A 27,156-nucleotide genomic window follows, 5' to 3' on the forward strand; every position below is an offset into this window, starting at 1 on the left:
CGGTCAAGCAAAGCAGAGCAAAGCAAAGCAAAAGCTACGCCGGCTTGGTTTTATTTTATTTTTTTTATCGTTATTATTATCATTTTTAAAAGTCCCTCTTACATAACGAAAGGTACCAGAGGGAAGAATGTCTCCCTCGAAGAAAACCGGAAGCTAATATTTACGTGTACATGACGAGTCACGTACATACTAATCTACCTAATGTACCTACTGGATATCCGTTGTTGAAGGCGGTGACACAAGAGATAATGGCCCGATCCCGATCTGAGAAAAAATAATATCGAATAAACAATAATATGTTGGGACTTCTTGGCTGACTTGAGTGAACGTATACATATACATACTGTTGGTTATCCTGTCTCATTCTCGGCCGTTTCTCGTTTGGACATCTCCAAACTCAAGAGTCGACTTACAATTATACGTATATAAATCTTCATATTTAGGCGTAGGCTTCGAAGGCTCGTCCGTTCATTCGACTAGCGCTCTGCGTATCCAGAAAGCTCTCCGAAGCTCTCCGTCTCGAAAAGGATAGAACCGGCCGTTCCGTCTTACTCATCTTTCTCTTCATAGCGGGTCTTCTCGAATATGGAAGACAAGTCCAGAAGTGACCCTCCGTCGCCTCCACCGCCACCACCGCCAAGCCCGAGCAAGACACTATGAATTAGATTCTGAGTTGGCGCTGTATGTTTAGGCAATCTCGGGGTGAGATTCTTGTCCTCCATAAGATCCTCCGAATAGACGAACTCATTATTACCAAAAAGCCAGTTCGTTGCTAGTGTTGCCTTTTTAGGTTGAGTCGATTAGAAAGGGCCTGTGGTATTCTCCCGAGCCAGGTAGACGCGTATAAAGAACAAATTCCTTGGGCCAGCTCGATGGTAGCAGATGGGACTTTGTGTTGTGTTGTATTTGGGAAGACGGAAAGAATTCGGTTAGAAGGGATCCTGATAGGAAAGGGATCAAAGGCGTTTAAAAGTGTATCGTTGAGATGGCATACTCCTTATCCTAGATTTATCCTTCTGGTGTGGCCGCCTATAACTTCGACTTAGGCTTCAACACGATGCCTCCATTTTTGATATCAAAATCTTTTCCCTTCGTCCAACCAAACCAATTTCTCAAAGCGTTCTCGCCACCTTGACCCGGGGACAGAAGCTGACCAACGTAGCCATTTCCGGGAACACCGGGACCTTGACCATGGACAGTTGGATTAACCCCCTTCTCACCAACTGCTAGACAGGGTGTTCCACGTAACGTCACCGCTGGTCGTTGGTCACCTTCACGGCTGACATCCATTTCCAGCTCGGAATATTCTAGAATGGGAGTGCAGCACGCGTCAGTGCCGTCAAAAATTCCTTCCCACACCGAGCGCGTTTTGGATTTAAAAATAGTTTCGAATGTCCGTCGCATTTCCGGCCAGGATTCTCGGTCAAGCCGCCGGTTCTCCCAGTCCTGATTACCTAAGCCTAGACCTTGAAGCAACGCTGCATAAAATTGTGGTTCTAAAGCTCCCACGGCCATATACTTCCCATCTTTGGTTTCATACGTATCGTAAAACGGGCAACCTCCATCTAACAGGTTCTCCCCACGTGGATGATGACCTATCGGAATTTTTAAACTTTGTCGGGTGAAGGTCGCCAAATAGTTGGCACCGTCTACCATGTTTGCCTCGACGATTTGCCCTTCCCCGGTTTTCTCTCTAGCTATGATGGCTAGTAAAATACCTTGGAATAATGTAGCACCTCCTCCTGCAAAATCTCCCAGGATGTTGGTAGGCGGGTGCGGTTTATCGCCACTCCTGCCTAGTCGAGAAAGAACCCCGGACACGGCAAGGTAATTGATGTCGTGGCCGGCCATCGATGCATATCGACCATCTCGGCGGAAGCCTGTCATACGGCCGTATATCAGACGAGGATTGATAGCGCGTAAGACTTCCGGACCAATGCCGAGGTTTTCCAGTACTCCCGGACGGAACGGATCGATTATGATGTCGGCACTCTTAACTAATTCTTTAATAACATCAATCCCACTTTGTGACTTCAGATTGACGGCAATAGAAGATTTGCGTCTCGTGAGCAGGTCGGCTGTCGGCACTGCTTGAGCGTTAGATGTATGACGATCTATGCGAAGGACATTCGCGCCGGCGTCAGCGAGAAGCAAACCGGCGAAAGGTCCTGGCTATGAGTCAGTACAGCGGGCATATCATTCTCGTTGGGATACTACCTACCGGGTGCGAGCCCAGCAAATTCCAAGACATTGAGACCCTGAAGTGGTGGCGGTCCGACCATTTTAACGAGCTAATACAGTAAAACAGCTTAAGTTTGATACAAATTTGACGTGATATCTTTCGCTATATGAGTCCTTGATCCTTATAATTATATTTGAAGATAATATCTTTGCGAGGTCAAGCATGCGAACAGCTTGCTTGATATTGCGGTATACGAAACGCCATGATGGTGATGGGTAGGGTAGCGTGTGCCATACATTGAGAGTCCCCAATCATATTCAAAAACGCGAAGAGCCGAGGCATATCGCGGGTCACAGTGCGAGGCTGGGTATACTTAGCACTGTCATGTATCCTCAACTCTTTCCTGGACCTTTCTTCTTGCTTGTATTCTCAGAAACCAGACCGGCCTTGACAAATGCATCTCTCGCAGTTTGGTTGATGAGAGCAAATCGTCTTGGACCTAATTTATGGCCGCCGTACCACCGAGTGACGATCACCATCACATTCCAAAGGTCCATAAGCTGCATAAGATGCAGCAGCCTACTTCCGGCAGCAGTTTCACCATCATCGTCACAATCTTGAAATGTGGTGTTATTCGGCCCCATTATGCGCCACGCTGTAATGTTATGTGTAGCGCTTCGGACTTTCTTATCAGTGGCGAGAAGGTGCTGAACAAAAGCTTCTGCTTCTTCAGTTGATGAGACGGGAGCGCACCGGGCAACGAAAACCGATTTTAACTCAATGAAAGGATCTGATATGGTCCATGGAGGCTGCGGTATGTTAGACACATCCGTATGCATTGTAGCTTTACCTGTGAGCAGAGCATTTGTTGCATCTTCAGGGGCAGTATCTTCGTCTTGGTCTTGGCGCTCTTCTGGAGCTGAAGACTCCAGAAGCCGAGTCAACTCCTCTATGGCATCGAATAGACAGACATCCCCTGGCTGGTAAACAGTGCTTAACGCTTGGATGAAGAATGATAATTCCCGGGCAGCATCACCACGCCTCCCAGATTCGCCAGTACTATTTGTACCTAACACAACGGGAGGCACTGCAGGGTATGTAGGAGGAAACTCGACACGGAGAGACGACGACTCTCCGGGCGGTTTTAGGACGTACACATTAGGATCATTCGAAGGTACCAGGCAACCGTCACCATAAATCGAGTTGATTGCCTCGATTTCGTCCTGAAGTTCTTCAGACATTGCACGACCTTTTCGTTCGTACAACTTGCGATGTGTCTGATGGACCAACAGCTTTTGGAGGCTTGGATAGTCTAGTTCAGAAGAGGATATCCAATAAAAGAAGATCAGAAAATGACAATTGTAAAATAAACTGCTAAATATATAGGTATGTGTAGTATTAACATTTGAATGGATAAGATTCTGAAGATGCCCGACTCCCGGCTCCACTATAGAACTTTATACTTACAATGTACAGAATACTCCTCCCTACTACAAACGCAGCACCTTCCAGGTTATCAACCACTTATGCAAGGAACCGAATCCATGTAACTATGTATCTGATAAAGTAATCTTATGTAACTTTATTTATCACCTGCAGGAGCTCCACTTTAGCTTAATGTTCTAGCGGTTGATAGAAGGGCTCAGAAACCCCACGCCGCCTAACCCCTCCATCCCTCCATCTCCAACGACGTAAGCTCCGAGTGCCGACAGGCATTCTTTCTACATAGTAAACGCCGCTTCGAGTAACTACAACCTAAATCACCATTCCCAACCTGTTGAGTCTTTTTGCCTCCAGGAACTCGGATTTCTTTTCGCCTTCTTCTTCTTATATTCTTTTTCGATTCTGTTTCTCTCTTTTTTTGCTCTCTAGTCGCTTCAATATTTTGCTGGATTTTTTCCAATTATTCTCCAAAAACTTTCCGCCGACATCGTCACTTAAACTATCGAGGAGGATGGCGTCTGCTGTAGAGCAGGCCACAGCCTACAAAAATGACGGAAACAAAGCTTTCGCAGCGCATAATTGGCCTAAAGCGATCGATCTCTATACCAAAGCTATCGAGTTAAACGATAAAGAGCCAACATATCTCACGAATAGAGCACAAGTTTGTGGAGCCTCACTCTAGATCAACCGCTCGCGTGACTAACCGGAATCCGAATATTAGGCCCATATTAAGTCAGAGGCTTTTGGATACGCTATTGCCGATGCTACCAAGGCCATAGAACTGAACCCGAAGCTCATAAAGGTATTCTGCCTTCTAATATGAGCTACCAATCTCCATCATGAACTAAATTGGAGGATATTAGGCCTATTTCCGCCGTGCCGTTGCCCACGCCGCCATCCTCAAGCCGAAAGACGCTGTCAAGGACTTCAAGAAATGTGTCGAACTCGACCCAACCAACAAGGATGCTAAGCTTAAGCTAGCCGAGTGCCAAAAGATTGTACGACAACTAAACTTCTATGCTGCGATCGAAGTTGGAGACGAGCCGTCTGCGGCCGAGGGTCTTGACGTCGACTCTATCGCCATAGAGCCGGACTATGATGGAGTTAAACTCGGGGATCAGATAACCCAGGAGTTCATTGACGATATGATTGAGAGGTTCAAGACCGGCAAGAAGATCCACAAGAAATATGTCTACCAAATTATCATTGCGGTTAAGAAAATCGTGTATGACGAGCCTACGATGGTAGAAATGAAGATTCCAGACGATGTCAAGCTCACAGTTTGCGGTGACACACATGGTTGGTCCAGAAAGGTTACGCGCATCAAACTAAAACTGACATGATTGTAGGTCAATACTTCGACTTAATGGAGCTCTTTAGGTTAAACGGACGACCAGCTGAGAAGCACTGGTACCTATTCAACGGAGACTTCGTGGATCGAGGTTCTTGGTCAACGGAGATTGCTCTCCTATTGTATGCCTATAAATGGCTACGACCTAATGGCTTCTTCCTTAATAGAGGCAACCACGAAACCGATGACATGAACAAAGTCTACGGGTTCGAGGGTGAGTGTAAGGCTAAGTACAACGACCGGTATGTTTTGACTTGCTTTTTCTTAAAAAAAAAGAATAAATCGTGTATTCTAACAAGATTTTAGAGTTTTCAAGCTATTTTCCGAAAGCTTTTCCGCATTACCACTGGCAACGCTCATTGGTTCCAAGTATCTCGTCCTACACGGTGGCCTGTTCTCGGATGATAATGTTACTCTGGATGACATCCGAAAGGTGGATAGGCATTCTCAGAGGCAGCCTGGTCAAGCAGGCCTGATGATGGAGATGTTGTGGACAGACCCCCAGACAGCCCCTGGACGTGGCCCCAGTAAGAGAGGTGTGGGTATGCAGTTTGGACCAGATGTGACAAAGAGATTCTGCGAGAAGAATGGCTTGGATGCTATCATCCGAAGTCACGAAGTTCGTATGGATGGTTATGAGGAGGAACACGATGGCAGATGCATCACAGGTAAGTTGATTCAGTCAGCTATTAGGTCGACCTTATTTTGCTAACTCGTTTCAAGTCTTTTCGGCACCGAAGTATTGCGATCAGACTGAAAACCGGGGCGCGTATATCAACATTGGACCTGATTATAAACTCAGTTTCAACCAGTTTGACGCCGTTCCTCACCCGCCGATTCGGCCGATGGTATGTTCCCCTTATCCTCGCCAGAAAATAGACACATCGGCCTGACTCTAACCGTCTCTTAGGCATACGCCAATAACTCGCTCATGTCGATGATGTGAAGGGTGAATTCAAATTTCGCATTTCCACATGCTAAGCTTCAATCAACAGTGGCATATGATGGGCGGCATTCTTGCATATATGGCACTTCATGGTCATGGAAGCATAGGCGTTGCGGGGATATAGGAGAGGAAATGGGACTCTATACCATATTGGCGATACCAATGAATGAAAATGAAATTCTAGCGCATTTGATTCCTCGGCGTGTCGTTGGCATTTTGACTCAATTTCGAATTTTCAACCACTCCAGATTTTGTCATTTCCAGCACTACCCACCAAGGCACCAAGCCAGTCGGAGCATCCTCGTATTCGGAATGAAGAGTGAATTCCGTCCTGGTATGAGCCTTGCCAGGCTGTAATAGCTGCCGAAAATGCTCCTAGATCATCCCGCGGTACTCTCAACCAGCAGTCCTTTCCTTCTACCTTGAGGATATCTAGGGGAATTCCAATACCCGTAGCACCCAGAAACTGTTTCAGGGCGGATGTACAGTAGGATCGTACTTGAAGGATATCAAGATCTCCAGTATCCGGTGAATCACTGAAAAGTTCGAGGTGTGCATAGGAATGGCGCGGCGCTTTGATTGTAGCTGTGACTAGTTCGTGAGCCTTTTTCGCCTTTATTACACCGGAGGTGCCCTCCATTGATATGTCAGCCTGCTCAGTCATATCGTCCATTACTGAATGAAATTGGCCGGTTTTTGTTGTAATTTTGGTGAATTATTTACTTCGATGCATGCAATTAAGACTGACTTTGAAAACAATTTAATACGGATCCGTACATGTAGCTAAGTACCTAGTGCACATCTAAACTCTACTAAACTGTATTAGGAATAGTGAAATAAATTATTAATTAAGCGAATTGAGGCTGACTTAAGAATAATTGCACCGCCACAAAGCTTATCGCTTATCTTCGAGCAGTTGGGTAAGCAACGCCACAAACCACCGCCACAATGGTGGGATCTCCAATTAAGCCAAAGAGCTCTGACTCTGAGGTCGATTCTTTGATCTCTTCAATACAATCCGACTCTGAACAACAGTCTGAATTCCACAATTCCGACTCGACAACCGACAAGATGTCGTCCCAAGAAAGCCCTCTCGCGAATATGTACATTCCCAACAACCAGTGGCGCTATGCTCGTGCCTGTATGGTTTGTTCTATCATCATGACTTTATCTGTAGGTCTTTTCTTCCCTGCCTTCGGCCTCGCTCTCATCTACGCACCACGCTTCACTTTACTAAACAACAGCGCAGGACTTCCGTTCACGAGGATGTCCCAACTGTCCCTTCCTCGACATGAAGGGTTCCTCCGAGGCGATTGAGAATTGCACGTCTAGCCAGTTCAACGACGTTCATCTTGTCGTCCAACCCCAGATTTCCTGGACCTCGAAGTGGATGCGTCTTAAGGATTTCGTCCCTGGCATCTACGCTATCAAGGTTAACGGATCACTGCCTGACGACGTCAAGCAGAGTCTGCTTGATGACAACCATGCCATCGTCCCGTAAGTTTATTCATAGACATTATCTACCTTCTGTCTTTTCCGTCTCAGTCTTTTGTACGAAATTCTAATTCGCATTTCTTTGTACAGCCGCGACGGCTCCGCCCAAGATATCGATTAGGCTTCGAATCAGGACGTAACACAGACAGCGGGAGGTAATCAGGCCCTTAGTGCATCGCGCCAAGCACGACGACGACGCCGCGTGCGAGCCCGTCGTCAACAAGACCAGACTCCTGCCACTCCTGCTGCCCCTGCCGCCCCTGCCGCCCCTGCCGCCTCAACACCCACCTCAGCTGAGACGGTTGCTGCAGCAGTCTCCGCTCCAGCACCCGCTACTCCTGATAGTCACACCTAAGAGGGTTGTTTAGCAATTCAACTCGACAATGGAACGGCGGTATGGGGTTATAAGGTGGCCCGGCTCAACAAGGCCCCTCTAGGCGTCTCGGTAATTCAGTTTTAGTCGTTTCGGTCGCATAGCACGGTGTTTCGGGAAGGAACGCAAGGTCAAGCAAGATCTTTGCTATACCCAAAATGGTTGATTTAACCCTAGGAAAGGGGACTGGCATGACAGGAAAAATGGGAAAAGGCTCATAGTTGATTCGATTTGCAGATTCATAAGGACCGACTACTTAGGTCGGTATCATAATTGAGTTACCTTGATTTTCCCCTGATTGTCTACTATTTTGACTATTTTTCGTGCTATGCTAACATTACCTCCTTTTTCCTTAACTGACCATACCTATGCTTATTGCTCCACTGCTAATCCATATCTTTCCCCTCGAGAGACTTAGATTTAGATTCAGATAAAACCCTTCTTCCTCATCTGCACGACCTCCGGTTCCTTTGTAAAGAACGAAGCAATCGTATCCGCCTTCCGACGCTCGTTCTCCTCGTCGCTCCAGTCTCCCATCGTGTAGCAATCGATGATGTCCTCGATCTCCCGATACAGCACGGTTTCCCGCGAGGCTGGCTGCGGTATCTTCTCCTGCCGAACCGCGACGAGTTGGCTGGGAGGTCGCTCCCTTTGGGAAATAGACGGTCTTTGCGTTACGGGGGCCGCGAATTGGACGCGTGGCTCTTTGCGCGGGAGGGCTGGTGGTTGTAGCTGTAACGGCGGGGGAGAGTGACTGTACTCATTCCCATTCTCATTCTCGTGCTCGTGTCCGTACCCACGCTGGCTCTCGCTCTCAGAAGGACTACTACTACTATCGACCGACGACCCCGCCGAGTCCGTCATCCACGACCCCTCGCTAAGACTAGGCGTCTCCGTCCGCGTCGAGCCATGAGACACCCGCGACTGCCTAATATGCCGACTCGTGCGGTTCGCGTACGGGTCCGGCCGAAACGACGACTTGAAAATCGGCTTGAACTTAATCGCCAGCGTCTTCCGCCGCGCGACCTTCGGCGACGGCGGCTCCCATCGCACGTCCTGGAAGCCGATGTGCTGCTGACTCGACGAGTTCGACGGCGAAAGCGGCTGCACCATCGCCGACTCGTGCTCATGCGCATGTTCATCCTGCTTCCCGGACCCCACACTCCCGTCCTTCGCGCGCGCAAGCGAAGCGCCGGGCTGCGACGTCGACGTCGATGTCGACGACCGCAGCCGCGACTGCCGCCGCGTCGCCGTCGGGCTCTGCGTCGAGCTCGTCGGACTCTGCGGCGGCCCACGCTTCCCCGGCGGTGGCGGCTGCAGCTTGAATCCGCTCATGCTGCTGAATTTGCTGTTCACCAGCTTCACCGACCCCCGCGGCGTCTTGTTGATCTTCACGTTCTCCGCCATGCTGACTTTCGTTCCCACCAGCGCTTTCAACGTGTCTGCGTCTTCGGCACGCGCGGGAACCGCGGGTGCTGCTGCGGCTGAGGTGCTGGTTTTCGGGCTCGGGCCTGTGTGGCTGCTCCGGCTGGTGGTGTTTTTGCCCCCGCCGAAGAAGGCGCTTTCACGTGGGTACAGGGCTTCGTGGCAGTCCGAGCAGAGGTTGTCGGATTTTTCTTCTTCGGTTCGGAGCACGGCTACGCAGCCTGGCCAGGGACACATGCGCGGTAGGTCTGCGGGGAAATATGCCTGGCTTTCGGTGCGGCCGGCGGCGGGGGGAGCGGGGGTTTTGGGCGAGGTTGGAGGGGAGTGCGCGGGTAGGCCGAGACCGGTTGTTGTGGCGTTTGGGTTGTGGTAGATGGAGTGGCGGTGTGTGTGCGTTGAGGAGGCGTCGCCAAGGGTTAGGTCGGAGTTTGCGCGTTTGAGTTTGTATAACGAGTCGCGCCGCGGTGTGGTGTCGTGAGGGCCTGGGCTTGGGGTGGCGAGGGAGGCGTGCGGGGTTAAGAGTTGGGGTGGAGAGGGGAGTGGTGATGGGGATGGGGATGGTGAGGGTGAGGGTAATGATGCTGGTGGAGGTACGGGTGACACTTTTGGTTTCGGCTTTGGAGGCGAGGGAGCTTTTCGTGGTTGTAAGAGTTGTGGTTTTGTCAGCGCGAAGTGTCGTATGATGGGACCTCGGTCGTGTTCTCCGTTCGGGCATTCTTTGAATACCTGTGTGGTTTGCGCGGTGGGTGACACTGGCGATATCAGTGACTGTGATGGGGGTTGTGCCTGGAATTGGGTTTGGAGTTGAGGTTGAGGTTGAAGTTGAGGCTGAGGTTGGGGCTGAGGTTGAGGTTGGAATTGGTACTGATCCGTGTTGTTAGGTTGCTCCCTCGGCGGTTGAGGCCATTCGTGTCCCTGAAACATGGGAAATGTGGAAAACCCAGGAGAGTTCGATGACGCTGAACTCTTCCTGTGTTTAGGGCTCTTCGACGAATAGCTGAAGTTGGGTAGATCGGTCAGCTGGGACGACGTCCTGCTTCCGGCCTGCTGCTCGGTCATATCGTAGTGTGCCTGACTACGCTCCTGCATACGCTCGATCTCGGCGGCGTACTCATCGTCCGACAGGATCGTCTTCACCCGCTTGTCGACCTCCGGTCGGTCCGGGTAGTGCGTGCCCTGATAACCCCCGGTGATCCAGTCATCTTGGCTATCGACAGAATCCAACGACGACTTCTTTTTCTTCTTCTCCTCTCGGCGCTTCTGCCGGAAGCTTCCCAAGACCCGCGAGATAACGCTTCCGGTGCTGCTGCCGCTACTAAGCCTCCGGTGTTTCCGGGACGACCCGGTGCTTTGGTGGCGTTGGTTATCTTGTATCATTTGTCGTTGATTTTCGTGGCTATTCTTTCTTTTTTTTCGGTGAAGTTCTGGTGTTTTTTTTTCTAATATCGATGATCTCAAGAAATCAAAATCAAATGCAAAAGAATTCGCTATGCTGTGCTATGCTAATGGTGGTAAGAAATGTTCTAAGTGTTCATGGGTATCTAATCATTTCGTCAATAACGAATGTTGTGTCTATAGCGGAAAGTCAAAAATGGTTCTAAACTTGTAGTCTTGCATTACGGGCATTAGCCTCAAGTCATTAATGGCGGGATGCTTTTGTTAGTTGAGAGGTTTGAGGTGAATAGCATTCCTTTGAGTCGAGTCGGGCGTATGACGCTCCCCTTCGTCATAGCTTCAGGTGTTGAGGGAGCCGTGATTGTTATTGTGTCATTGTAAGCTAGGAGGTAACAAAGAGCCTTTGTCACCCAATTCTCTACTTCCTCAACTAACGCATTGTAATCGTTTTCAAAGGAATGCCGATCTATTGTATAGATTCCGAATGAATGATCCTATATTGGCATTGTTAGAATAAGGGATTGGCATCAACGTAGTGATAAGCTTAGCTAAGCCGAAACCTAGCTAGATATCTAGCACATTGCCGTCCGCAACTTCAACCTTCACTTGGTTCGGATCCGGACAATCTGAATTTGACTTGGTGTTGGGACGGACTTCACCGATACCTAGCGGTTCCGAGCTTCCGAAAGGTCATCTTCGCCAATTTTATGACTAGAAGCTGAAGAATGTGCTTGAAGATGTGTTATGAAACGTTGCGTCTATAAATGCATGAGTCAGTGAGCGGCTTATTGAGACGTTAGTAACCTCCTTGCCAGCAACATTGATTTATCACACATCTAAAACTCAGATGTGTAACTCAAGCATACATCCCCCATATCCCATAAGACTCTGTTAACTGTATATTCAGTCCGCCAATGCGTCACCAATTGAACATGAGATTATATTACAAGACAAACATAGGTAGCTGTAAAGCGTATATCAGAAAACCACAGTACTTCCTATTAAACCCTGACGTGACACTTAATAGCGCCTAAGTCATAGATCAAACACCTCGTTCAAGTCATGGTGAAAAAATAGATAATGTCCACTTATTATATGCTTTGATTTCCAAGGTTCATTTGTTGCCTAACGAAATTTTAGTGACAATAGGAAGGTCGTGTATAATAGGAGTAAGAGGCTGGTTCTATAGTATCCAAGCCGTAACAAATTTAATATCAACATCCCAAGTGAAAAATGCAACACCGGCGCCTATATGATTGTTTCTCGTAAATGGGAAATCTCGTCTAGATAGCCATATATCATAAATTAACCGTTACAGTCATATTATTGCTCAGGACAAGTAGTACTGGAGGGAGCTCATGACAGAGAACTTCGATGTCGGTCAGATAACCTAAACTGGCCTCTTCGCTTTGACAAGTCCCCTCCTCGGGAATCGGGAGCGTCGTTAGCAGCACCGCTGTATCACTGCTATGTTGGCGCATAAGCTCATTCAGTATGAGATGTTGAGCTCGGCTTGGCAAATCATTAAACGAAAGAGGGAGACTTTGTGTTGAATAAGTAGAATGTGCCTCGTCATCGGATTGGCGACCGGGGTGATACGATGCTAATAGCTCCGGTAAGTTGAACTGTATTTCCGAGGGCTTCTCCTTTTTAGAAGCAGAGTTCCTTCTGGATCTCAGTGGCGTCTCAGATGAGCTAGGTTCCGGTTCTGCAAATGTAAGGCGTGGCCCGGTACCATCTTCATCCTCAACTCTTGTCTCGGGAACAGGGCGGCTAGAAAACCGGCCGGTAGAAGCGTTTCGCGATAGTGGTGGACGTTTAGCCCGGGATGGCTCTTCTTCTTTAGAGAACGTGATCCTTGAGCCCGTTTCCCCCTCAGTCAAAACTGTAGTTTCAGGTGTTGGTTTACTAGTAAACCGAGTAGCTGATGAATGGCGCGAAAGTGCCGGCCTGGGTGGTGGTTTTGGTATCATAGGCGAAATCTCACTTAGCTCTGACGTAGCGCTAAGGAGGCCAGTAGAACTCCGTGATGTCTGAATAGGGGGTGTTTGTGTTGTAGCCAACCCTGCCGTCTGTACCATTGTACCATATCCCAACGAGCTAGTTCCCGTCGAATACCCCGATTGCTGGGTGTGAGAGTTTTCTGGGTTCTTGAATGAGGACATGAGGTCTCCATGACTTCTTCTCCGACCTTGAAAAGTTAGAAAGTTAGATCGACGGGTTGAATGTAAACCTTCACCGCCATCACTTGCCGCGCTAGCAATGTCGTTAAAATCAACATCTTCGGATGCTATAGATTCGCCATCATCATCGCTGAAGTCGGGAGAGTTGTTTTCAGTTCTGCCGCCAAATGTGGAAGAGTTAAGTTGGTGAGTGTGGATACCAAAATTGACACCTAACTTTGCAAACGTAGAAACCGTTGGCTTCTTAGATCCGTCCAAAAACTCACTCACATCAAGTCCTCTTGGTAAACTGCCGTGCGCATCGGATTTAGATACCGAGCTTCCTCTGCGTCTAGTAGCGTTAAGCATATCCCCTAACGAGGCAAGTTCCTGTGATCGGGACATATTATGACTCTCGGTTCTCAACTTCTGCAATTCTTGCCACCATTCATCGTCCTTCAACAGCTCATTTACAATGTTTCCGAGCTCGGAGCTAATCCCACGACCATTGACAATAGTCTCGTAACTCTGAAGCTGCCCTGAGGCAAGCCAAAATACTCGAATTGTCGCATCTATGCGTAACTTGTCTAGTAAAGCCTTGAGTCTAGCTTCTTCTTGTTTAACTTCGCTTTCATATTCGACGAATACCAAGATGCGCAGTTGGTATGCTTTCTTCCACGCCGGAACACTTTGAAGAATGTATCCGAGTTGTAAGATTAACGTATCTTTAAACCCATATTAGTTTTTACCTCTTTTCTATGTGAGTGAAGTCTTAAGAGAAGCTTACAAGTATCAAAGTTGGTCGTCCACACCTTTTGATCGCCATCAGTGATTTCAGCCGACATCTGTATTGGCCAAAGATCGATATATTTTTTCGTATTATTCCCATCTCGACGTGGTGTTTCAAGTGCTTGGAAGCCTTTACCAACAGCCACATTTAGACGATGGCGCAACGCAAGATCCTCTAATATAGTCAAATAGCTTGTAACAGACATCATGCTCTCCGTGCGGATAGTGTCAGTTGGGAGAAATCCATCCAAGAGTCGAGCAGAGGTATCCCCACGCCGGCGTTTGGTAACCTTCCCTTCAGCCTTAGTTTCAAATTTCGTTTTTGTAGGCGTACTAGGGACCTCTGGTATTTGCGCAAGAGGCCTAGACTTGCGCAACTCATCCATATTATAAAACCCCAAAATGGCGATATTGGGTCGCATGCCACCTAGTCCAGCGGAAATAATTAAATTTCGTGCCCCCCATTCAATTGTCGGCGACATTGTTAGTTGGACAAAAGCTTTTATTCTCGAAAATTCCGAGATATACCGAGTCCAAGCTGACTGCTGTAATTTTGCTTCGTGTACCCCCGAGTTGAAATCATCTGTTACAATGACGTGGCCTAATATGTATAAGGATCCCTTTTTTAACGAGTTGCAAAATTGAATCAGCCTGGTGTGATGCCGAGGATCGTTGATTAGTAGTATGATCTGGGGCCTCCAAAACTTAATATGCTCGGGTTTGAGTCTTAAAAGGTACTTTCGCACTTGATGATATATTAAATTTTGAGAAACATCGCCCCAGTGTTTCGGAGGACTTGTGTAATGAATAATAAGGAAGAGAAATATCAGGACGCATATCGCCGAGGCAGCATATGTCCCGTCAATGAAGAACATTGCAGCGGCAGAAAGAACACTTCCCACAAAAGCTGTGTGCCAACTGAAGAATTTGAACGCAGGACGAAAATTAGGAGCTGATCCTATCTTCAGTAAGAAGCAAGCAAGGTTCATGACGAAGAATGTCATCTGTTCCGAGAATTAGCAGCAGAGCATGATATATAGACGGCATGCTTACCTGGTAACCCATAGATATGAAAGTTGCAATTTGATTCAAATCTGCGAACAGAGCAACTTGTGCAATGATGTAGGTGACAAGTACCGCTAGGATGGGGTCGTCTCGCTTATTTCCCTTGCCAAATACGAATAATCCGGGGAGTAGCTTATCTCGCCCAAGAGCTTGAAGAAGTTTGGCACCACCAACAATTCCCATCAAAGCTGAGAAGAATGTAGTGGCACACTCTCCCGCTAGGATCAATGGTGACCAAATACTTGTTGTGGATATAATATTGGTATCGCGGAGAAAAGACGGATGAGTAATGCTAGATGCTATCGATAATATCACGATCAAGTAAAGGACGAAGGTTGCTGCCATTGCCCATAACGTTCCTTTCGGAATAGCTTTACTTGGATTGCGAAGGTCACCCGACATCGAAGCTCCGGCAAAGATACCTGACGTAGCACTGAAGAGTATACCAAACAATTGTCTGAATGTTTCGAGACCTCGGTACGTTGGACCAGCCGCGTGTGGATACAGGTTGGAGCGCATTGTGTCGAGGCTGAATCCAGTAAATTCGATTCCGAGCGTGTCATCTTTGAATGGGCTTCTCGCGATGGTCGATATTGGGATACTTATAATAGCTACTATTAATATGACAAGAAGAACACCACTCGCCTGTACAAAGAGAGCACGACCAGCGAGGCTGAGACCTGTACAGACGACAAGAGCTGCAGTTTGCATAGCATAACTCTCCCAGTAACCATGGGGTACAAGACTCCCTAGGTTTAGTTTCAAGCAGTCTATGAGACCAACGATGTTGAGTGATGTGTTAACGACCTGAGCAAGGTAGAATAGAATTCCAATAGAACCTCCAAACTCAGGGCCGAGAGACCGTGAGATTAGATAATAAGCGCCGCCTCCCTTCACTTCCCCATTGGAAGCGATGGCGGAGAGGGAGAGTGTGGTAATGAAGTCGACAATATAGGCTACAACTAGTAAACCTGTGTGATTGTTCACATGTAAGACATCGAAACGTTACATAATGCATGTAGAACATACCAAGCATCCCAAGCAAACCAATTCGACCCATTATTGATCCGAAACGAAGGAACATGAGAATACTAATTATATTTAAAACAACGGGAACGAAGACGCCAGCAACGAGGCTAAGCTTGACTTTCTTGCTCGGCGGTGCTGGACCGCCGTCCATCTTATCTCCTCGAGATTCTGGAGGCATCTTGACTTATAGCTCTTTAGAGCCTTTCGATGATGCCTAAACTTCTGAAATCTCGAGATAGTACAGCGGATCGCAGCGACGTCGTCTCTATCCTAGTATAGGAAAACCGCGCTTCTCAATGGAAATATTTATGAGACATCATGGATGATACTGGCGTGGCCAAGTGCTTTGTCCTGGCAAGACACTATGTAATCATCGATGCACCCCGCTTGAGGTTGATGCCGAGAATGAGATAGGATCTTCCAACAGGGAGCATCATAGGGCTAACTGCACTTGTTTTAGCCCTGTTTGATTCCCCACAGCCCATTTGAATCTTGATTCGAGGTTCGTCCAATGACGTCGGGCAGCTGATCCAAAACGAGACATGCGTTTGCTTGTGGAGAGAGAACTTAGGTAACTTTTACCAACGGTTATTTCGCATGAAGGAAATAGGAAATATTCAACAGAGTGTAAGGGAGACTCTCCTAGAAGCTGAAAAGAGATTGAGACATAATGTGGAAAGGATATTGGTTTTGTTCATGTAAAGGCTTTAGTTTTCCTTTTTGACAAAGTCGGCAGAGTCGGATATTTGAGTCCGTATTAGGTAAGTAATTCGGTTATATAAAAATAACGTGTTTATATGTGAGTTTATACTGTGGATCTCTACTGTGTAACGGACCGAGATGTTCCAGTGTTTAGCTCCGTCAGAACCCCCCTGCGATAATTGGAGAATCTCTAATTGGCTGAGAAATCAAGAGGCACTGGTCCGTCCCGTGAAGGGACTGGAAGCTGCAGCTGACCGACTTGGGTTAATTCTTCAGGGTCTGACTGATAAGAGCAGCCAAGAGCATCACGAGCGCCTGACTCAATTGTGTGCAGTGCACTTCAAGCCTACCAATAGTTAGCCTAAAGGCTTCCTAAAGACTAACACTTTCCAACGTTCTCTTTTATGTCAACAGTATTCTCGTCAATATACCTCCTCGCATCTCTTGGTAAGTCTAGAACATCTCTTGTTAGTTTCGTTTTATAGACTGTATCAATTCCAATACACTCATCATCCAGGCGCTTCGCAATTGACTTTTCGTTTACAACTGTGTAGCTCCAAATAACTTCGATTTCCTCACAGCGTGTTCATGTGCTTACTATCAATAATTATAGAGTCTGACTCCGACGCGTCCGATATCTCGATGACCACTTCGTGCTAAACATATCTAATCTCATTACCATAATGACCAATTCCGATCAGGAAAGAAGCACGACACCGCAGCCTGGAGGGCCTTTAGCTGTACCACTATCCACCTCTCCGGGTTCGCTGAGGAGTAGAGTATACGGAACTTCAGTGCCGCGCGCTGATGTCACTGCTCGCCTCGCTTCCCCTGTACCCTCTCAAATATTCGGAACTCCACCTGTACAAAGGCCTCAAGCTACGAGTAGGGATGACGAAGATGCTCAAAATTTAGGACCTCTTGCCGGTGCTGGTCAGGTTTCTTCCGGTCCCGGCGTGTCTGCCCTCGCCGCAGCTCTTTCGAATTCTGTAGGAGCATCACCTCCAAGATTTGGTACGCCACCGATACGATCGTCTTCACCGGTTGGAACAGCCTCGGGGCCGCAACAGTCTATAACGCCAACGAACTATGGTTCCTTCGAGGCGCGATCAAGACACTTACAAAGCGGTGGCACCGGCGCTTACGAGGACCCTGAAATCATCCGGAGGCACTTAGTTCACCCTACCGATACTGGAGACTCAGGGTCCAACTATGGCGATAATTCAAAAGGGAAACAAGTTAGCGAGATTGCTGATCCTGGGCACGTCGATGATGAATTCTCGAGTCTGAGGTTACAAGGAGGTGACATAACGCGCCAAATCTATCGATGGACCGAAGATGCTGAAGACCGAAACCGTCATCAGCGTAGCAAGAGTTTCAGTCATGCCAGGGACGAACCCGAAAGCGACGTCCTCGATATCAACTCCATCAAGATCCCTGGTGGGTTTAGGCGGAATTACCTTAGACGAGCTGGCCAAAGCCCGTCTTTGGACCCACAAGGATTGGAAGCTGGTGAAGGCACTTCAAGAGGTAGACAAGATCCTCAATTATTCACCAACAGTTTCCTTGAGTTCTTATCTATCTATGGCCACTTTGCGGGCGAAGAGCTTGAAGAAGATGACGAAGTCTTGAGACCCGGCGAGTATTTCTCTTCTGGAGAAAGTGAGGATTACTATGATAGTGAGGAGGAAAGAGAGCCAATGGAAGATAGCGCTCTGCTGACACCATCCAAACGTAAGAGAAGAAGAAAGATTAGAGGTGGTAGTGGCAACAATACCCCTTTCAACGCGGCTCTGCTTCTCTTGAAGTCATTCGTTGGCACGGGTGTATTGTTCTTACCCCGAGCCTACTTCAATGGCGGTATGATTTTCAGTAACTTGGTTCTACTCTTCGTTGCAGCACTAAGTTACTACTGCTTCGTGCTGCTTGTCACCACAAGATTGAAAGTTGAAGGATCCTTTGGTGATATCGGCGGTATCTTGTACGGCGATTGGATGAGAAAATTGATTTTATTTTCAATCGTCGTCAGCCAGATCGGATTCGTTGCAGCCTACATCGTATTCACGGCGGAAAATCTTCAAGCGTTCATTCTTGCTGTTTCCGACTGCAACACAAATATCCATGTCACATACTTGATCTTGATGCAGATGATCATCTTCTTGCCATTCTCTCTATTCCGGGACATCGGAAAGCTTGGCTTCACAGCTTTGATAGCAGATGCTTTCATTGTCATTGGCCTAGCATACCTTTTCTATTATGATGTTCTCACCTTGAGCACTAATGGTCTCGCTGATATCATCCAATTCAACCAAAAGGATTGGACGCTCTTCATTGGCACAGCCATTTTCACCTTCGAAGGTATTGGCCTTATCATCCCCATTCAAGAATCGATGAAATCGCCTTCCAAATTCCCCAAGGTCATGTTTTACGTCATGATCATCATCTCGGTTCTCTTCATCACTATGGGTGCGGTCTCTTATGCCGCATACGGTTCAAAGACGGAGACCGTCGTTCTTCTGAACCTACCCCAGGATAACAAACTTGTCAACGGCGTCCAATTCCTGTACTCACTCGCTATCCTTCTTTCAACGCCCTTGCAGATTTTCCCTGCTATCCGTATCACCGAGAACGCCCTGTTCACGAGAAGCGGCAAGTACAACCCCTACATCAAGTGGCAGAAGAATATGTTCCGTTTCTTCGTCGTCTTCCTCTGTGCTTTCATTGCCTGGGGAGGTGCAGATGATTTGGACAAGTTCGTTGCCCTTGTTGGGAACTTTGCTTGCATTCCCCTCGTGTACATCTATCCGGTAAGTTATCCATAAGTTTACGAAGCTTAACTCGAGCCATTACTAACTCGTCATAGCCATTACTCCATTACAAGGGTGTAGCTAGGAGCCGAGCTCGAAAAGTTACCGATATTGCTCTCTGCATATTCGGATTTATCGCCATGGCATACACCACCAGCTTGACGGTGATCAGTTGGGCCAGTGGCCCATCTGGCCCGAGCCTACCGAAATACTGCGATCACAGCAAGTTCTAAAGCTATAATGCAACATTAACATCGACACTACCTCTCAAAATTGTATATTACCCACATCAGCAGCATCAGAAGAAGCTACAGATTTAGATATTTCCCTATCCAAACCGGAGATGGAGATTGACCACGCGGAATAGAGTTTAAATGCATGGCTTTTTAGCATTGGAATCGGTTATTTTCATGTTATTTTAGTTACAGATGCTTTTTAGGCTGTAGATCTCTAGCATGTCAGGGGTTCATTGCTAAGCTTATAATGATAGTACTCAACGACCCTAAGAATCACAATGACCCCATGTATATAATTAAGAGCCTACTTCTACTAATAGTTTCGAGTCGTATCTTACTACCCGCGTATTTTTTCGGCAAAGAATCGCATGATCGGTACCATCTCGTCCTTGTTTCTGGGCATATCGTCGTTACTCTTGTTCCACTTGACTTCTCGTATGAAGGCAAATTCTTTCCTTAGGAGATCCATCGCATCTTCATCAAGATTTTCGCTTGATCTACCATGGCATGCTAAGATCGGTGTTCGAGACTTCCCTCTCGCACTTATCGTGGGTATCATGCTTGTAGGCAAAGGACCACCGATTGTCACTACGCCCTTAAAAGTTGTAGAAGCGGCTCCATTTCCCTCGGTAACATCTACAACTCTTTCACCCTGACGAATTTTCGATGATAAACCGAGTGCTAAAGAACCACCTTGCCCGAAGCCAAATAGTACGATGTCGTCCGTATCCCAGCCGCATTTTTCAATCAAAGTCTCGCGGATAAGTTTCCCGAGTACTAGACCCTCGGCCTTTGAGAAACCCGGATCCGTGTCTAGGTCTCCCGTTGACGGGGATAAAGTCAAATCATCTCCCCAGTGGAAATTTCTAGGCGGGCCGCTTGCTTCAGAGCCAAGTAAGGCAGGTGGTATCGGAGAGACACCACGGACAGAAATAGCGAGAACACCTGGTAAATTGATGCTCTTCGCAAATGAAGCGAATGATGCTTCCGAATCACCGAGGCCGTGAAAGAGGATAAGGATAGCCGTTGTCGTCTCTGGGATTTCGGGGAAGATTAGTGAAATATGTAGCGAGGGCGATAAGTGATTGAAATCCTCGGGCTTGGGGATTCTGGTCGGCATATTGCTATTTGAAGATGCCTGTGATGGATCAATGTTCGGTCCGGAAGGCACAGGGACATGCTATTATGTATCTCGGAGCCGGGGAGGATCTTTCCCCACCGGATCTCAAGCTGAAGATCGAAGTTCTGTATCCCCGCTATTCTATAACAGGGTTAGCGTCAGGTACAGGGATACCAGATCTTAAACTCCCCAGGTCCCTCCAAGTTCAATTTTGATGATTTCCATTCGTTATCCTTTCAATTCACCATATCATCAACCACGTGGAGTTCAATTTGAGAAAGCCTAGCACTATCCAGCCTGCCGGCCTTACAATCTAAACAGTTTAGAGTGTAGTATGGATTCTTCGAATTCAAAGTTATTCGATATTCTGGAGAACGCCGATTCTAGAAGACGTGCATAACCACTCAATGGAGCAACGAACCCGAATTGGTAGTTCAATCTCCGGTTAGCTTCGTCACCACCTTACAACCTGCACAAACCAGAAAGCGACTGTTCAACACGTGCTTATTAGACCGATACCAACATCTTGCCTTCCAAGAGCACTAATTACAATGTGCGGCTGCTCATTGATCAGCTTCGAAATGTCTAGATTTGGAAGAACAGGGTTGAACCAGTTTTACGAGTATGTAGGTGTATTGAAAGCATGGTTTATATACCTATGGTTGTCAACCTCGCTTTTCATTTTGTAGATGACTTGCTCTTCCGGTGACATCCGCGTCGTTCGTTGACAAGATCTATCCCATCTTTCCGTTTAGGAAACCGGCATCATGCGTGTCTCACAGCCACTCGTTATCTCTTTGGTGGGCGGAGGAGTCCGAGCTGCCGTGCCCCAATATCTTGCGCCGATTCAGGATATCAATTTTCCTTCTAGTGAGACCGCGACTAATCCTTTACAATGGGTAGGCGCAAACGGGCCATGGTTTGCTGGTCCAAACGTCTTCGGGATCTCATCTGAAGTTCCTGATAACTGTTATGTCGATAAGGCTGCCTATGTCTCAAGGCACGGTTCAAGATACCCAGACCAAGGTGCTTATAATGGGTGGGTATCTATGTATGAAAGGGTTGGTTTCCAAAACATTTAATATATTATCTTGATGTTAGCTAAAGCTCAAATATAGTTCCAAAACTCCAGCTACACTGCACATGGGAGTCTCTCGTTCCTATCAAGCTGGCAGCCCGCTCTTACGAACCCAAAGATTCAAATTGCCATGGAAAATCCTACTGGGGCGAAAGAGGCCTATGATTATGGCTACACGCTCCGGACAAGGTACTTCTAATTCTATGTCGACCGACCGTTAGGACACCAAGGTTAATTTCTATAGATATCCGGACCTTTACCGCGACGGTGACCAATTCTTAGTGTGGTCTAATAATTACACTAGGGTCCTCCAAACGGCATCTATGTTTGTTCGGGGTTTCTTAGGTCCCTCCGCTTCTCAGAACGGAAGTATCATCTCCGTTACATCGAAAGGCTTTGCGGCTGGCGTTGGGGACTCACTCGCCCCATCGGATATGTGCCCGAACTTCAGTGACACGGAGGGTGGAAACAACAAGACAGCTTGGGATAACATTTGGGTTCCACCTGTTCAAGCCCGTCTGCAAAAGTTGATCCAAGGGAATCTAACCCTGACTGCCAACGATGTGACTCAGATCCCCTACTTGTGTGGCTTCGAGAGCCACATCACTGGCCGACTTTCACCGTGGTGCGGTGTATTCACCGACGAAGAGTTTAAGCAGTATGAATATTCCAATGATCTCCGTTATTACTACGGAGTTGGACCAGGCACGGACCTTCCCAAGAAGATGATGACACCTTTCCTGAACGCACTTGTTGGCCTTCTGCAGAATGGCCCAACCAACGGTACCAAGGCTGATGGGTCGACATTTGCGATCCCTAAACTTCTCATGTCGTTCTTGAACGATGGCCAATTAACTGAACTGGTCACTGCAAGTGGTGTTTTTGATGCACAGGCTCCGCTATCTTCTACCACGAAGGACGATAATAGGCTCTGGGTAGGATCTCGATATGTCTCTATGAGAGGAACCATCGCTTTCGAACGATTAAATTGTGCCGTGACGGGAAACACTAAACCAAAGAGCAATTGTACGGCAGCACACTCTTCGAAATCGGCAACTACTGGATATACATCAACTAATGAAACGTACGTCCGCATTCGGTTAAACGACGCAGTCTATCCCGTCCCATCCTGCAAGAGCGGCCCTGGTTCCTCTTGCAAACTAAGTGATTACGCTAGCTATGTGTCTAAGAAGTATGCTGCAGAGGGAGACTGGATCAAGAACTGCAACGTCACGGTCACTAAGGACACGCCGACAACAGTGAAGGGTGCCAGTTTCTATACGGATTTAACCAAGCCTTGGCTTCAACAGATCGCGGTTTATTGATGTATATAATTCATAGAATTACATAGATACTTTATATAATATATAATGTAATTGATAATGACATCTTTGTTATATCTAGACATGTATTGTAATAATTATTTTCTGATATTGGAGTTGCGAGAATTCGCATGTTTGAGCAGGTGCCTGATGATAGAGGCGTTAAGGTACTTAGGTACTTAACGAAAATGCCGTCATGGGCTTGGCTAATCCCTGACAACAGGGGTCGATACAGTGCGAACCTTAAAACAATTACATAGCCAACCCTTATGACCACGATCGGGAACATCAAACATAGAGCATTCAACATTTACACTCAATCTCAACATCCAATCCCACGACGATATTCAAACACCTAGTGCGAGACGAGGCCGGCTCAATCGAATATAATTGACAGTTGATAGCGAATAGTTGCATTTTCTATAGGTGCAACTGCATACCTATGTACTAATCTCAGGAGATAGCTGGTTTGCAGCAGAGCTCGAACTCATAGCCTCTGCTAACCTACCGAATGCATCTCTGCGACAATGGCCAATCGATACGGCGGGTCATACCGCAATCGCAATGGCAACGGCTCCGCTGGGAGGCAAGATGAGGAATATGACCCTTACGGTGACGGTTACACTAGCGATCGCTATGGCACTCCTCCCCAGCAGATGAATCCCCGAAGGCCACCCATCGAAGTCCCTCGGGGCGGCGGCTATGGCTCTCCAGCTTCCAGACTTCAACGAGCGAATCTAAATGAACGAGCAAACGAAACGAATGCAGAGCGACAGATATCCCAGGTCCTTGAACTTATCAAGTCCGAATGGCCTGCCATGGTCCAGGACGACTGCATACCCGTCTCACTAGCACTTCAGCTACTGGATAATAGCTCTGTCGGCCGAGCCCATGAATACAAAGACTTTAAGAAGGCACATAAATACTTGCAAGATTCTCTGAAAAACATCGTACATGAACATCATCAGGGTTTCAATAGTTCGATAGGTACTTTTCACAAGATTCAGGGAAGCATACAATCTTCCCAGAAGAGAGTCCGTGCCCTGAAAGAATCTTTAGCCGCATCGAGAACGAGCCTTTGTGTAACAGATCCCGAACTCAAGAAGCTATATAAATCATCACAGATGTACGACGAGGTGCTACAGACAATGAATGAACTAGAGGATCTACGAACTGTACCAGATCAGTTGGAGGCCAGGATATCGGAAAAGCGATTTTTGACTGCTGTCGAAGTACTGCATAATGCCCTACGGAAGTTGCGCAAACCAGAACTTGATGATATTGGTGCTCTCAATGATCTCAGGGGTTATCTTGCGAACCAAGAGACCGCGCTGATGGATATCCTAACCGAAGAATTGCACGAACATCTGTATCTGAAATCACCCTATTGCCAGGAGCGATGGCAAAATCTAGCCAAGAAACAGGGCGTGTACAACGAGAACTATAGCGAATCTAATGTGCTGACCCCATTCCACCTAGTTCTAGACACGATGGATCTTAACCAGCCGGTTACTGAAGACCCAGCAAAGAATCCTGAGGCGGACACCTTTTATTACATAAGTCTCGTCGTTGAGTCCCTCAACAAGCTCGGTCGGCTAGAAGGCGCCGTCGATACATTGAAACAACGGCTCCCGGTTGAGCTGTTCTCTATTGTAAATGAAACGATCAATGAAGTTGATCAAAGACACCCTAGTTCATTACGAGGTGGTACAGGAAACGCGCAAGGTTTGCACATATATGGCGATAGGGAGACGCAAATGCGCGCGGACGTCATCTATGATCTTCTGTGGACCTTGTATGGTAAATTTGAGGCTATCGCCGAAGGTCATCGGGTCTTTCACGAAGCTATCAAGGCACTTATTCGACGAGAGGGTGGTGGCAATAACAGCTCCCTCCTCGGAAGCTTTAGGGAGTTATGGAATCTCTATCAAAACGAGATACGCTCCCTCCTGCATAATTATGTCACTACAGACGCGGATGTCTATCAATTCAACTCGCCAAGGCAAGGTGCGATGCTTAATGGCAATAAAGATATATCTAGGGATCATCTCTTCAAATTCTCCGAAGCAGATCCCAAGTCCGTTGAGATGACTACCGAATATGAGGCCTTAGACGATATTATAAAAGCTGCAGTTCCAGGCCTTACAACCGCCTCCCGAAAAACGCAGGCTTCGGATAAGAAATTAGCAGGAAAAGAGTCAAGGAGAAGTGCATATACCGGAGCTTTCGACAATAGGAACACGCCTGGCTCATACAAGTCACTCGTAGAGCCAAGCGTATTTAATATGAGTCTCCTTTTACCTCCGACCCTAGTATTCCTAGGACGTTTGAAAGCGATCGTACCTCCAGGTTCAGATTTAGCTGCGAGCACTTTAACATCTTTCCTCGATAACTTTTTGGTTAATGTTTTCCAACCACAGCTGGATGAAACTCTTAGCAAACTCAGCGATTCAGTGTTTGGAGAAGCAGACTCGTTCCAACAAGATCCCGCATGGGACCTGGTAGCTCGTCGCCCCGTCTTCAAAGGCGCAACTGCTTTCTTCGCCGTTATCACCGCATTTTGCCGAATGCTTGGAACAATTCCGCATGACCAGGCACTTAGCTCTCTAATAATTTCCCAGATGGTGAGATATTATGAAAGGTGCCTTACGTGGTTCAAATCGCTCGTTTCCAAAGCACAGGAGGCTGGCGTAGGGCCATTGTCGTTGCGATATTCCGCAGAACTAGCCATCGGGGATGGCGATATCCAAGAAACAATTAAGAAGCTTTGGACTTCGGATAACCTCGATCGCGAATTAATAGAAAAGGAAGTTGGGTTACTCATTGTGCAGGCCAATGGACGGGATCTTGAACCTAACGATGTCATACAAGACCGCGACGTCATCTCATCCTTATGTCTCCTCTACACGAGCATGAAATGGCTCTCTGTCCGGATCCTTAGTCTACGACATATCACGCGATTCGATACGGATTCTTCTCAACCTACCTTGCCGAGGAACCAAAACCGCCGCTGGACTTTGTTGAACGACCCTAACAAGGCGAGCGGAGAACAGCACGGCCCTGTGTACCTTCCTATGACACAGGAAACCGTCCAGTAAGCCCCCCTAACCTTCTCTTTAGTCGTCCATGATTACCTAACATAGAATTTGCAGATCATTTGACAATATAGTATCATCCTACGAGGAGTTTGCTGGTACAGTGCTTCTCACGTTACATATGGAAATCAGATGCCGCATTGTGCAATCTCTCAGTGTAGCGCTCTCTCCTAAAACAGCTCCGTATGTCCTAGGTGATCAGGAAATTAAAGAACCGGACCCACAGATATTATCACTGAATTCTGAGCTCGTTGCGTACGACGAGACGATTGTACGCTTCCTTCGTGACAAAGAAACGGCGTTCATACGGACTGGTTTAGGTCTCCTCATCAACACTTACCTAGTGACCAACGCACTCACAACACAACCCATGAATATGCGCGGGTGCGAGCGCATGCAGCTGAACATCTTAGTATTACAGCAAAACCTCAAAAATATTGAGGAGGGAGTGGACCTCGCACGGGCGGCCAACTACTTCAGTCTGTTCCAAGAGGGCCCGGACGCGATCGTCAACAAGGCCAAGAAAGACAATGAGCGCGATATTATTCCTGAAGAGGAGAAGTTCACATATGATCAACTCAAGGCCCTCGTAGAATTATACTACAGCGAGCAGCTAGCTGATCCTGAGAGGGGCATCGCGTCTGCGGGGAAGAGGAAGATGGGCGAGAAGGTGCTTGCGTTGAGCGAGCATATGTGGCAGAGCTAAAGAGGGTGTTTGTATATTCACTTTCCGTTACATCCGAAGGAGGGCGAAGTATGTGCTCATGATCCCCCTGTGCGGCATGAGTAGGACGTCAATGAGGGTTATGTGATAAATAGGACTAGGCACAAATGATATCGGAAGAGGAAATGGTAGAAATGACAAATACAAAATGAGTACTTAGTAGTATTGGAAACGTTGAAGTTGTTTCATAGCTAAGTGATAGGCTATGTGAGATGCTATATGGTTGGTTTAGCTTTTATCTGCTATTCTTGTCCACCACAAGCCTCTCTAAGCTCACTACCTAGGTACTTGGAAATAACTTACAAAAAGGGAGTCTTATTACTTTTATTATTAATGAGTAGGTAACTGTCGCACGCAAGGTAAGAGTTGAGAAAAGGTGGTGTGGCTTGATGCTATTTCATTGAGTGAATTAATACTG

General features: G+C 47.3%; 11 protein-coding genes across 11 annotated transcripts; 5 read left to right on the forward strand and 6 right to left on the reverse strand.

Annotated features, from left to right (window-relative positions):
• Positions 1 to 875: 875 nt before the first annotated feature.
• GGS22DRAFT_23316 (CoA-transferase family III) lies at positions 876 to 2,428 on the reverse strand. The gene is made up of 2 exons (XM_047966555.1): positions 2,222 to 2,428; positions 876 to 2,168 (listed from the first exon to the last, which is right to left on the reverse strand). The coding sequence occupies exons 1-2, from the start codon at positions 2,280 to 2,282 to the stop codon at positions 1,030 to 1,032; spliced, it is 1,200 nt and encodes a 399-aa protein (XP_047818283.1). The 5' UTR covers positions 2,283 to 2,428; the 3' UTR covers positions 876 to 1,029.
• GGS22DRAFT_23315 (UPF0029-domain-containing protein) lies at positions 2,429 to 3,631 on the reverse strand. The gene has a single exon (XM_047966554.1). The coding sequence runs from the start codon at positions 3,421 to 3,423 to the stop codon at positions 2,575 to 2,577; it is 849 nt and encodes a 282-aa protein (XP_047818284.1). The 5' UTR covers positions 3,424 to 3,631; the 3' UTR covers positions 2,429 to 2,574.
• Positions 3,632 to 3,883: 252 nt separating this feature from the next.
• GGS22DRAFT_165637 (protein phosphatase 5) lies at positions 3,884 to 6,645 on the forward strand. Its single transcript, XM_047961723.1, has 7 exons — positions 3,884 to 4,286; positions 4,347 to 4,427; positions 4,489 to 4,924; positions 4,975 to 5,218; positions 5,283 to 5,644; positions 5,700 to 5,824; positions 5,887 to 6,645. The coding sequence occupies exons 1-7, from the start codon at positions 4,137 to 4,139 to the stop codon at positions 5,920 to 5,922; spliced, it is 1,434 nt and encodes a 477-aa protein (XP_047818285.1). The 5' UTR covers positions 3,884 to 4,136; the 3' UTR covers positions 5,923 to 6,645.
• GGS22DRAFT_23349 (uncharacterized protein) lies at positions 5,781 to 6,645 on the reverse strand. The gene has a single exon (XM_047966556.1). It carries the CDS (start codon positions 6,593 to 6,595, stop codon positions 6,158 to 6,160), a length of 438 nt encoding a protein of 145 aa, XP_047818286.1. The 5' UTR covers positions 6,596 to 6,645; the 3' UTR covers positions 5,781 to 6,157.
• A 291-nt stretch (positions 6,646 to 6,936) lies between these two features.
• On the forward strand, positions 6,937 to 8,087 carry GGS22DRAFT_165638 (transcription elongation factor spt-4). The gene is made up of 3 exons (XM_047961724.1): positions 6,937 to 7,095; positions 7,172 to 7,419; positions 7,507 to 8,087. The coding sequence occupies exons 1-3, from the start codon at positions 6,994 to 6,996 to the stop codon at positions 7,535 to 7,537; spliced, it is 381 nt and encodes a 126-aa protein (XP_047818287.1). The 5' UTR covers positions 6,937 to 6,993; the 3' UTR covers positions 7,538 to 8,087.
• A 23-nt stretch (positions 8,088 to 8,110) lies between these two features.
• GGS22DRAFT_23356 (uncharacterized protein) lies at positions 8,111 to 10,899 on the reverse strand. The gene has a single exon (XM_047966557.1). The coding sequence runs from the start codon at positions 10,589 to 10,591 to the stop codon at positions 8,216 to 8,218; it is 2,376 nt and encodes a 791-aa protein (XP_047818288.1). The 5' UTR covers positions 10,592 to 10,899; the 3' UTR covers positions 8,111 to 8,215.
• Positions 10,900 to 11,380: 481 nt separating this feature from the next.
• GGS22DRAFT_165640 (amino acid permease-domain-containing protein) lies at positions 11,381 to 16,353 on the reverse strand. The gene is made up of 4 exons (XM_047961725.1): positions 15,655 to 16,353; positions 14,614 to 15,596; positions 13,559 to 14,564; positions 11,381 to 13,496 (listed from the first exon to the last, which is right to left on the reverse strand). The coding sequence occupies exons 1-4, from the start codon at positions 15,830 to 15,832 to the stop codon at positions 11,908 to 11,910; spliced, it is 3,756 nt and encodes a 1,251-aa protein (XP_047818289.1). The 5' UTR covers positions 15,833 to 16,353; the 3' UTR covers positions 11,381 to 11,907.
• Positions 16,354 to 16,665: 312 nt separating this feature from the next.
• Positions 16,666 to 19,566, forward strand: GGS22DRAFT_23371 (transmembrane amino acid transporter protein-domain-containing protein). The gene is made up of 3 exons (XM_047966558.1): positions 16,666 to 16,803; positions 16,970 to 19,163; positions 19,220 to 19,566. Exons 2-3 carry the CDS (start codon positions 17,040 to 17,042, stop codon positions 19,394 to 19,396), a joined length of 2,301 nt encoding a protein of 766 aa, XP_047818290.1. The 5' UTR covers positions 16,666 to 16,803; positions 16,970 to 17,039; the 3' UTR covers positions 19,397 to 19,566.
• On the reverse strand, positions 19,567 to 20,595 carry GGS22DRAFT_23372 (alpha/beta-hydrolase). Its single transcript, XM_047966559.1, has one exon. It carries the CDS (start codon positions 20,517 to 20,519, stop codon positions 19,737 to 19,739), a length of 783 nt encoding a protein of 260 aa, XP_047818291.1. The 5' UTR covers positions 20,520 to 20,595; the 3' UTR covers positions 19,567 to 19,736.
• Positions 20,596 to 20,666: 71 nt separating this feature from the next.
• Positions 20,667 to 22,944, forward strand: GGS22DRAFT_165643 (histidine acid phosphatase). Its single transcript, XM_047961726.1, has 3 exons — positions 20,667 to 21,580; positions 21,638 to 21,786; positions 21,842 to 22,944. Exons 1-3 carry the CDS (start codon positions 21,287 to 21,289, stop codon positions 22,920 to 22,922), a joined length of 1,524 nt encoding a protein of 507 aa, XP_047818292.1. The 5' UTR covers positions 20,667 to 21,286; the 3' UTR covers positions 22,923 to 22,944.
• Positions 22,945 to 23,208: 264 nt separating this feature from the next.
• GGS22DRAFT_23387 (Sec8 exocyst complex component-specific domain-containing protein) lies at positions 23,209 to 26,951 on the forward strand. The gene is made up of 2 exons (XM_047966560.1): positions 23,209 to 26,013; positions 26,072 to 26,951. The coding sequence occupies exons 1-2, from the start codon at positions 23,447 to 23,449 to the stop codon at positions 26,718 to 26,720; spliced, it is 3,216 nt and encodes a 1,071-aa protein (XP_047818293.1). The 5' UTR covers positions 23,209 to 23,446; the 3' UTR covers positions 26,721 to 26,951.
• Positions 26,952 to 27,156: the final 205 nt, after the last annotated feature.

This window comes from Annulohypoxylon maeteangense, assembly GCF_022496945.1.
Source record: "Annulohypoxylon maeteangense strain CBS 123835 unplaced genomic scaffold GGS22scaffold_10, whole genome shotgun sequence".
In the NCBI taxonomy this organism is placed as follows: domain Eukaryota; kingdom Fungi; phylum Ascomycota; class Sordariomycetes; order Xylariales; family Hypoxylaceae; genus Annulohypoxylon; species Annulohypoxylon maeteangense.